Raw genomic sequence first — 13,046 nt, 5'->3', positions numbered from 1 at the left:
TAGAAACATTTAATTTGACACATTTGTGACACTTTTTTATGCATGAAAAGAAGAAAAAAAATTATTTATTTTCTCCTCTCAATTACCATTCATTCTAAGTTTAACTTAAATCAATTAGTTCTATCTATCGATCATGCAATCGGTTAAAACTATAATTATCAATCTAATATTATAGTAATAATCATATAATGATATAATAATATGATAATACAATTATAATAATGTAGTCTTAATAGATTTTTTTGTTTTGGTGAAGAGGTTAAAAGCAATATAAAAATATAATAATATAATAATAATTTAATATTAATTACAATATAATAATTTTTTAAGTAGAATAATGAACATATATGATATCTTTGAGTGTATTATAACCATAATAAAATATGTATTTGAGTGTACTTTACCTATATTAAAATAAGTGTATTCCTTTATAAATAGGTATGCTAGTTTAATTGAAGAACAGAAGGGTGAGGCCATTGTGGATAGGTGTAGAACTAAGACAGACGTCCCATGAAAGGAATTAAAAAATAAAATACATTTAATTTATGTTCTCCTCTCAATATCACTCACTATGAGTTTAACTTATCAATCAGTTATATCTATCTCCATCATGCAATCAGAAAATAAAAGACATCCACTTCACACCTTACTCTCCAACACTTTTTAGATTTCCAAACAAAATCTTACTCTCTCAAAATAAAAAAAATACCCACAAAGATAAACCCTAATACATTCTCCTTGGCTTATTGAATCTCATAACATTTATTTTTTCCTAATCAACTCACTTTATTTAAGGCACATGATCATTATTCATTATTATCACTACTATGGAGGCAATGAAGTGAGGTTCTTATTAGAGTCCATTTTAGATTGCGGGAGTGACATATGCCAACAACTACTCCGTATTAGTCCTATCATAGTACTATGACTATCACTACTCTATTGTCACTAGGAATTGTCTAATGAATTTTCCTTATCTTTTAGGGTTCAATAAGCTAATAAGAATTCAAATAAAGTCAAGTCTTTTTATATTCTCAAAGAAAAATTGGGTATTAAAAATTGATAGTCAACATAATATTCTAGTTTAAATATTTTTTTATCTAAGATTCAATAACTTGTTAGCATAATAATTGATAAAGACATAAAATCAGCAAAAAAAAAAAATATATTTATTTTCTCTTCTCAATATTATTGTAAGTTGAACTTATCAATCAATTTTGTCTAAGATATGACATTGAGAGGAGAAAATAAATTAAATAAATAAATAAATAAACTTAAGTTGTTTTGCACTACAAAATTCATACCACTAGTGACACCCTTAAATTTAGGAGCTCAAATTTTTAAGCTGAACTACACTAAGAAACTCATAGTACTGCCAGCTTCAACCCAACTTTATTTTTTAGGAAGCCCCTCCATGAAACCCAACCCAATTTTACTTTTTAGGAAGCCCCTCCCTCAACTTTATTTTTTAGAAAGCTCCTCCATGAAACCCAACGAACTTAATTTTTTAGGAAGCCCCTCCATCAACTTTAGATTTTTTTACTCCATCAACTTTAAGAAGCTCCTCCATGAAACCCAGCCTAATTCTGAAAACTAAATCGACTAGGAAATTTTCCTCATACTCTAATGAGATAAAGATCTATTCCCTATCAGGAAGTTTCAGCAATTGTATACAAAAGTAAGTCAATTCTGATTGATTGTCTTCACACAGTAAGGCAGCTGAGATGGGCAGTAAAGCAAGCGCCGTACTTATATTCCATTTCCTCTTCCATGACTTCCTCTGCATCTCTGCAAAAGGTTGGTTACTGTCCTCTGTTTTCTCATTTATATGATAATCCTCGGATTGAACGTTATGTTCTTTCTTATTGGTTTTGTATTTGGGCAGAAGGAAAGCATTCTTTTCTGAAAGAAGCCAACAAGGGTGGGAAATGGAAGAAGTTGAAGTACGATTATATTATTGTTGGGGGAGGCACAGCAGGGTGTACTCTGGCTGCCACTCTGTCTCAGAATATGTCTGTTCTTCTCTTGGAAAGAGGTGGATCTCCATTTGGTAACGAAAACATAACGCAGATTCAAAATTTTCATACAAATTTGCTGGACTATGAATCGCCCCACTCGCCCACCCAGGAAGTTATTTTTGAGGATGGGGTGAGTGTGATCATTTTCCTTCACAAAGATTGCTAGTAATGGGTAAAACTAAACATACCCAAATTTCAAATCTCTTTTTTAGTTTTCTGAATTGTGTCTGAAATCCTGAGAGTTTGCTAGGTGGTAAGTGCGAGAGCAAGAGTGTTGGGAGGAGGCACCTCTCTCAATGCGGGATTCTACACACGTGCGAGTTCAAGTGAGGTGAGAGCCATGGGATTGGAGCCAAGCTTGGTGGAGCAGTCTTATCGTTGGGTGGAAAGTATAGTGGCCCATCGACCTCTCCCAAATGAATGGCAGGATGCAGTAGCGAAAGGTCTCTTGGAGGCAGGTGTTTCTCCTTACAATGGCTCCACATATGATCACATCCCTGGCACTAAGCTTGGTGGCACAACTTTTAATCACTCTGGATATCGCTCTACAGCTGCTGATATTCTTGTTCAATCTGCAAATCCAAGAAAACTTAAAGTTTTGCTGTATGCAACGGTTCAACGCATTCTTTTTACTACCAAAGGTATTTTACAGCTTCTCCTCGTTTTTTAACCATTCACAGACAATTTCTAGCTATTCATATAGAGTGAGAATGCTTAGGTTGAAACTTTTTCTGAAATCAAAGATCGGAGGATATCCATTTTCAGTTGAAGGGTAGCCATTTTATCAAAATTGAAACTTTTTCGATTAAGAATCAAAGACTGAAAGATATCTACTTTGAGTTGATGTCGGAGGGTACCCATTCCACCAAAATCACTCTAAATACAATTCTGATTTAAGATCTCAATCTCATCCTTTATGATGTCGAAACCTTAGACTCAACAAGAATTTCTACATTTTAAGTTTCTTATTCTAAATGATAATATTAGTTCAAAGATAAAATAATCTAAATAATTAAAATTATATTAAAAGAATGATAAATTTGAAAAATGATAGGAGATAATATGTTTATGTTGAATTTTTAATGTTCATTTGTTGATGTTTTGTAATTTACCATCAACATTTGGAACGTGATCTGGAATATACAACTTTTGATGAGTCTCTTTCAATTATTATTCTAATTTATCTTTGATTGTGCCAAGTGACTAGGTTTAAAACTAGATCACACTACATAATATAGTTCTAATGATGTAACTTTGTTTGTTGTCATTGACACCTTATTATGATGTGCTCATGCCTTTTGATGTAAGAAACAGTCGCTATAAGAGTAGCGGGGTCTATTGTAGGATATCTATAGAAGACCTTAGACTTTCTTGCTACCAATCAAACCTCCTAGGAGTAAGTATTATAAAATTTGTATATGATCAAAAAAACAATGTGATGATACCTACTGATAAAGATGTGTTTGAAGTACCGTCATGCAATTAAATATGCTTTATGAACCAATTTATTTCTCTAATTTTAGATTTACGATGGTGTACTTTCTAGTTGTCTTAATAATGACCTAGGATTATCTATAAATACCTAATCCTAGTTGCTCGACTCAATGTATTTGACATGTCTAATGATAGAGTAATGGTTAGCTTCCAATAATGTTGTCTTGGAGATGATAGATTATTTTAAATTTGGCAGATTACACTACACTTACTAGCCTAGTTCAATCTAATAGGAGGCTTGGGAGATTAAACCACTCTCGACCAAGGCTATAGATGAGAAAAAAATCACTAATGGATTAAGGAGCTCTATAATCATTACCCTTTAGTTACAACTATTTTTTTTTTTCAATTCATATGTCCTAACTAAATTAACCGAGCATCTTCTATTTAATTTAGATTTTCCAACTTCATAACCTATTTGACGACAAGTGTTGTGAAAACTCTATACCACCACTCTAATACTCACACTAGAATGAGGCAAGCTCCTAAAGATGGGGTCATCCTTAGATCCCAAACCAAATCCTCAAGGGTTAATTCCTAATAACACTACATATGTATAACACTTTTCTAGAGATAAAGATATTTCATCTTCTTATCTTATATTAGATAGCTTAACTTGTTTTTAAATCGTAACTATTCATTGAGATTGTGTTTATTTTATTTTATCCATTATAATAGAATGATAATAAATGCATTCACATCAAGTTTAAGTTCCATGCAAACATTAGTATGAAAACATACACAAAACCACATAAGAACCATGTCATTCCAACTTTCCATGTTCATACAATGATTGGATCAAGTATATGTCATTTCTATGTACAACATACCTAACTCTTGATTGTGCCACACACACATTTAGCTCTTATACACCACACAAGTATAGATTGTGGTTATCTCTAGCATGCACCATGTTGGTATTATGGATGTGTTTCATTAGTTTTGTCATTGATGTCGACAATTATCCTTCTGGAGATCTATGGTTATGATGAACCAACATATTGTGTTCACTGGCATGTTCGGTGACCTATGCACGGTCACCGGTATATTGCTCAGCGACACTAAGGATGACTTGTTGTCATCTGGAAATCACTTGGTTATGTCAAAGACATGGTTTGGATACTTAGTTTTGGTATTTTGGTTATTGGTCTAATCGGGTTGACATATTTGTTGTTATTGGCAAATTGGTCTAGGTTATGGACCGATATGCATTATCTATTCCAGATCACCATGACACGTTATGGAGATGACTTATTGATTGGATATTGTTGTAAATGTATTGAGTCGACATGATGCATGACATCTTGACTTATTTGTAATTGATTTTATTGTAATATTCTTAGTGAGCTGACCTACACATTTGGTCTTAGGATTTGGAATATATGTAAGATCTCATTTGTGAGATAATAGAATAGGAATGTAACGGTATATGGTTTATGGTATTGTAACCTGGTATGTACGAATATTGAAGATCATATGAGCAGACCATAGAGAAGGTTCAAGGAAGGTTTGAAGGTGATTATTAGAGCTTAACTGGTACCGAATCCAGCATTGGAGATGCTACTTTGAGTAGTACATTATCATTGGATTTAACCATCCAATTGTAGTCAGTGTGACTCCTATTTTGTGATTGAGCAGTGAGCTCTAGGCGGTTGGCCTTTCTGCATGTGCAGACCCCATTTGTATTCACATACTATCTGCAGTAGTATCATTTGATTGTGGGTAAGGTTTCCCACCATGGTTTTTCCCCTTACAGGGTTTCCACGTACAAATCTCTATGTTATGTGTTGTGGATGTTGTCTCTCTTTCTGTTTCATGCATTAAGTTTCACCGGTATTGATATTAATTGTTAATCTGTTAACTGACATCAAGATTGGTTTATCGGTATTAAGTATCAAGTTTGATTAAGTTATATTTGGGTTGAAATTAATAGACTATTGATCCACCCCCCCCCCCCCCCCCCCCCTCTCAGTTGCCTCCCGGGTCCTAACACACCACATATACATAGGGTGACTAGCCCATACTTACATCATAAGTAAACCTAATGATGTATTCATCTAATGCATACACACAAATAAATTAACAATCTCACAAATACACATAATGACTATCTAACAAAATGAAGCAATTTTGATCTTATTGCAAGCATTTATTCCTTCTAATTTGCTAACATATAACCTCCTAAATATATCCTATTAAAAAAAGGAATGTTGATGCATCTCATTCGACATTGTGGGTCTCATCCTTTTTCCTAACCTATAATCACTTGTGATGGCAATAAAGCATTATTTATTGTTGTTATCATTAGAAAAAGCATACTTATAACAACTTACACAATACTTAGGGCCATTTTACATAAATATACTATGATTGGTTTACACATAGTGACCAACAAGTAATACCCGATCAATTTACCAACACATAGTAAACAATGAGCATACATGAGCTAGTCTCAATCTAACACACATGCCTATAATAATACAATCTCATAAAGAATAAATTACATTCACTTCATTCAACAATTATTAAAATGCATTAATTAGTGTGCATGATTAAATCCAAAAATATAATATTAGATAATATTCTACTTTCAAGCACAAATATTTTTTGTATGTTCCAATCTAAAGATTTACCACACAATTATTCACCAAACAAACATGATGACAAAATGTCATACCATATTGGTAATAATTATCATTAATTGCCCATAGTTGATAAAGACTATACTAATGACTTAGTTCTAAAATAAACATAGATATAGGTACATATTGCAACTAGAATATCCATACACACTAAGAGTTTTTCTCACCCTCAAATCATACAGGCTTAAGTTGTCATCATCATTAAATGTAAGTTAGTAGGTTTCTATAACTCATTCATAGCCAAATTATGGAAAATTTTATCATGCCCTTATTTCTTAGAAAAATAGCCCTCCCTAGTGAATAGAGCCCCTCTCTCTCTCTCTCTCTCTCTCTCTCTCTCTCTCTCTCTCTCTCTCTCTCTCTCTCTCTATATATATATATATATATATATATATATATATATATATATATATATATATATATATGGGGCTTAATACATAGACACCAATTATTTGAGTTTAGGTAAGTTGGTGCATGGGCACCAATAGGTCCAAGGGGCCTAATCACCTTTCATTTTGTTCATGTCATGTTTTGAAATTGTAATAAGGACCTTGAGTCCATAATGGAGTCTTTTATAAGGCCTCAAGGCCAATTTGTAGCTATGTTGTCATATGGGACCTAATTGGTCAAAGGTGGTCAACCATTACCCAAGGTGTGGAAATGGTAGGGAAATGATTTGTAATATCATTATAAGACATTTTTGGCATGTAGGTAAAGTTTTAGGGGGCAATTGTGCTATCTCATGTGTAAGAGGCAAAAAGTGTAAAAGTTGTCAAAGTTGCTTGTGCAACTTGACAACAAAATTGTCAAACTAATGACAACTTCCCTCCCAATGGCTAGGTGGTTCAAAATATGGTTGCGAAGGTATTTTGAAGGCTATTTATGCCCCAGGAGGTCGAAACATAGGCTAGTTGTTGAATTTTTGAAGAAACCTAATAAAGCTACCTTTGATTTTATGAAAATTCAGTGTAAGAGTCAATTTGTACAGCTTGGTACGGATTGGTGACAGTTTGAAAGGGTCATGTTTAGATGACACTGTGAATTATCTTTCATTTGCAGGTGATTTGGTGAATTTTTATTGTGTTTGGTGCAAGTTAGATCGTTTTGAAGTGGACCGGGTTTGAGACCCTCATCTTACCTAGGGTTTTGGATAAAAATGGATAAAATCTAACATTCCTTGAGCCAAAATTCCTGATCTCTTGGGTAATTTTATATTTGCCAATGTATTTTAGGATTCAAGTGGTTTCAGAGGTAGCCATGGTGGTTGGTGAGAATGACAGATGGTTTTGACTTGGCATCTCCATGTGACAGGTCTGCACCAGGACTAAGCTTTTTTAATTGAGAGCAAATTTAAGAGGTTTGGGAATTTAGAAGTGGTTTATTTTGGTGATTTGAGGTTAGGAGAGTTTTTTCCAAGTGTTGGTTCAGTTATTTGCACCCATTCTTTGGTAGATGCTTTGGAAGATAGGCATAATTAGCCTTATTAGGTCTTAGAGTGAGGAATTGGCTGACGTATAAGAATTAAGGCTCATAAGGATTGGTCTTGGATAGTGTTAGAAGTCCCAAAAGGGTGTCAAAAAATAACCTTTATTTGTCTCATTGTTTGGGACTTTTGGAAGTTAAGCCCCGTTTATCCATTAGGCAGGGCTACAAGGACTAGGAGGGGTTACTGAAGCAAGTGACATTCCAAGAGTTTTTGAACACTATCCAATGGTTGTTTTGAGTGTGGTTGAGTCTCAAAACAAAATAATTGATTCCTCTAAGTTCCCATGCAATTATGACCTTAAGTTGATGTTCAAACCCCATATTGAGCAATAAGTGTGTGTTATTGACCTTGAGCAAGAACCATAGTTTGTGGACTGATCAAGTTGATGTTTGTCTAGGGATTGATAGGGAGACACCCTAGTGTAGTGAGCTTGTTCCCTTGTTGCATCTTATCCTCAGCATCATAAGTTTCATGAAATTCTCTCTCTCTCTCTCTCTCTCTCTCTCTCTCTCTCTCTCTCTCTCTCTCTCTATATATATATATATATATATATATATATATATATATATATATATATATATATATATAATTAATACGTAGACACTAATTATTTGAGTTTAGGTAAGTTTAGCGAAATTCTCCCACATTCATTTCAAGAGAAAACACAACAATAACAACTCTAAAAGTTCCTCCAAGGCAGGAATAGATCTTAAAAAGCCAAAACACCCTAAAGCTTAGGGTAGATAAGCTTGATAAGGTAATGTCTTTTATTCACTCATACTTATAGTGTGGGATTGAATGTGAGATCAATGCCTATAATGTAAATATAACCTCAAGAAATGAAACATATTATAAAAAGGTAGAGATTGTAATTTTTAAGGAACAACTCCCTAATTGGAGCTATTCTATATTAAACCCTTCCTTATAGGCTTGGATCATAGGGGCATCCTTTTCCCAAGGACTACATACATACCTACTTTAAAATGGGATTGAATTCCCATATTATTCTCCTAAGATTTGTACTATCATAAAGAGGACTTTAACTTCCCAAGATAAGATACCCTCTATATATACTAATACATTTTTTGTCACATATATCAAGAAGAGATTTCTTTAATAAGGATTCCCAACCTGGATAGATCGTTTCCTACTGGATTAATGATGAAATTAATGAAGGTCAAGGTAACAACATAATACACACACACACACAATTCTAATGAATTAGTTTAATATGTTTATATTTCACATTGTGAAGGACAAGATTCTTGAATTACTTTTAGATACAATGATCCCATCTATCAACCATTTTTACTTATGGTATTATAATATCACTCATTTATATGACACAAATTAAATGGTATTCTTATAAGTATAATGATCAAAAATCAATTCTATTAAATTCAGTTGTATCACAACCCAAGGTAGTTTTAGTCAAATTAGTATTTCCATGTAATAATTATGAACATTCTTGATTTGGCTCCTAGTGATGTCCAACCATAATAATATTTACTCGATATAAACTTCTTTATTCATATTATACACATTATGAACATTGAAAGGCATTATAAACTTCCTTGAGTATATTTGATACATGCCATATTTAAGACAATTGGAGCATTACATTTGTTAGATCATCATAACAAGATATGCACATAATCACATTAGTATTATCAACATTCTTACCTTTTTATTTCATTTGCCTTAGGATGCAACCACACATTCTTACATTGGTCCAAACCATGGTGTAGATAATGTTTGTACTTGTCATTAATATTAATTATGACCTTAATGACTACTTATAAGTGATTTCATATAGTAGCAATAGCGTAAGTTACACAAGCCTTAATTATATGATGTCATTAAATAAATAGCTCGATTTCACATTTATAAGGAAATGAAATGAAACATAATCAATATATATATATATATATGAATTTCATATAACATCTTCATATGAAGTAATATCTAATCAAGAATATAAAGTACAATAACACAATGTACAAACTGATGTGACCTAGGCTCTCTTGCCCATCTCGTCACAATCTATAGAATAAGAATACAATCATTGGAGTCTCTGGATGCCATTAACCCAACAACTATCTAAAAATGGAGAGAAGAGAACATGATTTATGTGCCTTTCCATCCAACCAAAAAGTTTACGTTTCTCCATAATTATTTCTACCCAAAGAATATCTAACCCTACATGAGAAGCCTAGCAACCTAGAAACGACATGTAAGATGAAATCCAATGTAACTTGATATATATCTTGATGCATTTCCCAAAGCATAAAAATAATTCCTATCCTTTTCATGAAAAATGATAAACATCTCTAAGATAATTCATGCATTACTTAATGTAAATGCATGTACTGGCTAAATTTTATCTTTTCTAACAATTTTCTCTTGGGGGTTATATGTTAGATGTTGTATCATGTTTATGGCATGCTAACATATGTACTAATGTGTATATTTGAGGGTTTACCACAATTAGTAATGTGATTTTCCATATGTATGTATATGGATATATATGTGTGCAGGTGTTTCTGTGTTTTGTTTTGGTTGTAGGTAGCTGGCATCAACTCCACCTAGCTTCGTAGGTCTTAGTGTGCCTAACAATCCATGATGGTGGTAATGGAGATAGAATAAAGGCCCAAGTTGACTTAGCCCTAACCATTTTCCCACATTAGGACAATGACCTTTAGTCTTGAGGTTACCTATTTGAGTTTCCATGAAGGCAATGCTTGCATCCTTGAGTCAATCGCTTTGGTATGTGGCGAATGTTGTGCTATCTCGGCTATGTCATGGGTATTCTTGTGTGGTGTCCCTTATAATATTTATGAGCTGATTATTTTAATTTAAGTGTGATTATTTATAATTATTGGTTATTATTAATATCATTATTATTTAATTATATGATATAGCTCACTTATATTAATATTAAAATATTAATTCCCACTAGGTAATTTATGAGACATATTATTATGTGAGCACAAATTGGTTGTGTGTGTGTGTGTGTGTGTGTGTGTGTGTGTGTGTGTGTGTGTGTGTGTTGTGTGTGTGGATGTATATATATATATATATATCTATATATATATATATGCCACTAATACATTTGGCCTCAAATTCCAATGGAGGTTTCCGACGGACAAGGCATTTTGTGATCAAATTTGATTTTTTTTTAAAAATGCCCAATAACGTCGAAATGCTGATGACATTTTCCGACGAAGCCCATGTTAGTCGGAATTCTGATGACCATAGGCATTATTAAAAAAAAAGAAAAGCGCGAGTTCATTTGAAAATCATGCGCGATGGATTGAATTAACAATTCCTTTGCCTCTGCCAATTCCTTTGTTTCTTTGCCTCTCTGCAAATCGGGTTCGATGTGTCCTTCTCCCTTTAACTCTTGACTGTCTAATTAACAACAACAGATTTATATCAACCATCTTGTTATCTTTTCCTGGTCTGGTTTAAAATTGGGTTGTCTAGCAGGTGATATTGAAGGATTGAGTAGCTAGTTTGGAGGGTATCGAACTATTGGAGATGGTAAAATTCCTGTAGATTTTCGCATGCCTGTAATTTTTTGTGGACTTGCAGGTTGTGCGTTTGAATCATGTAAAGTTGGTTGCAGAAAAGTTCATCCTACCAATATGTTCTCATTTATCTGTTTTTCTTTACTTTCCTAATGTTGTAGTTCCTTGTTATTGAAAAGTCTTCCAATTATCGATTATGTTAGATAAAGGCTAAAAGTATTGTATAAAAATTAAAAAATAAATAAACCCTATTTACTATACCAGAATCGGGACATAAGTAGCAGTGATGTCCACATATTTATCTAAGTGGTGTTACAAAATAGACTTCAACTTCCAAGTTTTGTCAAATACACAAAAAATGTTTTAGAATCAAATAAGGTGATAAGCATTTGAATCTTCCATAGTTCAATTTGGCACCAGTTGTAGCGTGTGTTGGGATTCAATCTAACAATTGGAATTTTTCTTGAATGCCCCCTTGTGCATATAGCCTTATTTTGCCCATCATATATAACAGATTTGAGAAATCTTTAAATGGATCTCCCTCAGTCAAATTTGTCTAGGTGTCATTCCTTTTCATTCAACCTGCTATTATCATATGTTGAAAGTTGCAAAAGCCCAAAAAATTTCTCTATCCAGGAAGGTTTCGGTCATTTTTCTTACTTTTTGTGGAGTTGCAAACTTTTTGTTGACTACTGGACTCTAATTGTCTAATATCCAGTTCCAACTATCAGTCCCACATGGAAGCTCTGCTAAGTATATTGGATTTTTCTTCTCTTCATCTATTTTTATTTCCTCATTTTGTGGGTTTTTAACGAACAGTTGGACTTTTGTCTCTTTGTCCCAATATTCCATTCTCTTCTACCCCTGATAACCTATTTGAAGTTGTAGAATGAAGAGTTATCTTTAATTCAAGACAGGTTTGAAGGTCAACCATGGATTTGTTGGTATTTTGGTATGGTTTTGTCATTGATGTCAACACCTGCTAACACACCTACTTTGGAGATCCAGCAACATTCACCGGCAATCAATGAACTATTCAAACAATCACCGGTAGGATATAATGTTCATCGGTACATGCAATGACATGGAAGACACTTGGTAATGTTGAAGACATCATGTGGACACTTTTCCTTGAAGTAATATCATTGGTATATTCTTATTTGCATATTTGCTTTTACCGACAAATAGGTCCAGGTTATCTAGGGTTACACCGGCAGGTTTATCTTTTCCAGATCAGCATGGCATGCTATGGAGATGATTTATTATTGTTGTAAATGTATTAAGCCGACATGTTCAATCGGTTATTGCATCGGATATTGTATTATTTGTAAAATGTTTTATTGTAATATGTTGTAGAGCTGACCTACTAAAATTGGTCTTAGGGTATGGTATAAATGTAAGATCTTATTTGTAAGATCAAATGTGGAATGCGAAAAAGATTTAAGGAAGGGTATATGCGATATCAAGCAGAGATATACACGAAGACATCATTTGAAGGTGAAGTTAGGTTTTTGGAAAAGCATATCAGCATTACACCGGTACTAAATCCAGCATATGAAGATGCTATTTTGTGCAGTACATTCTCATTGGATTTAACCATCCAACTGTAGTCAGTGTGACTCCCATTTGTGTTTGAGCAGTGAGCTCTAGGCTGTTGGCCTTTCTGCATGTGCAGACCCCTCTTTGTACACTTACTATCTGCAGTAGTATCATCTGATTGTGGGTAAGGTTTCCCACCGTGGTTTTTCCCCTTACAGGGTTTCCACGTACAAATATTTGTGTCATGTGTTGTGGATGACTTTGTGCTTATGTTTCATGCATTAATTCTTACCGGTATAGCAATTTTCTGTTAACACTGTTTACGGACATACTTAAC

The 13,046-nt window shown here is 33.5% G+C and overlaps 1 protein-coding gene across 1 annotated transcript; it reads left to right on the top strand.

Moving 5' to 3' along the window:
* The first annotated feature begins 1,594 nt into the window (after positions 1-1,594).
* Positions 1,595-2,688, top strand: LOC131077258 (protein HOTHEAD-like). Its single transcript, XM_058014709.2, has 3 exons — positions 1,595-1,797; positions 1,886-2,148; positions 2,269-2,688. The coding sequence occupies exons 1-3, from the start codon at positions 1,725-1,727 to the stop codon at positions 2,686-2,688; spliced, it is 756 nt and encodes a 251-aa protein (XP_057870692.2). The 5' UTR covers positions 1,595-1,724.
* Positions 2,689-13,046: the final 10,358 nt, after the last annotated feature.

This window comes from Cryptomeria japonica, chromosome 8, assembly GCF_030272615.1.
Source record: "Cryptomeria japonica chromosome 8, Sugi_1.0, whole genome shotgun sequence".
In the NCBI taxonomy this organism is placed as follows: Eukaryota; Viridiplantae; Streptophyta; class Pinopsida; order Cupressales; family Cupressaceae; genus Cryptomeria; species Cryptomeria japonica.
The sequence above is the reverse complement of the archived record's forward strand: the minus strand, read 5'-3'. Positions and strand labels throughout refer to the sequence as shown.

Bases quoted from the DNA above. Each gene is read 5' to 3' on its own strand.
- LOC131077258 (XM_058014709.2), top strand. From the start codon at position 1,725: ATGGGCAGTAAAGCAAGCGCCGTACTTATATTCCATTTCCTCTTCCAT. The intron at 1,798-1,885 runs GTTGGTTACTGT...GTATTTGGGCAG, and splicing joins CCTCTGCATCTCTGCAAAAG to AAGGAAAGCATTCTTTTCTG. The intron at 2,149-2,268 runs GTGAGTGTGATC...AGAGTTTGCTAG, and splicing joins AAGTTATTTTTGAGGATGGG to GTGGTAAGTGCGAGAGCAAG.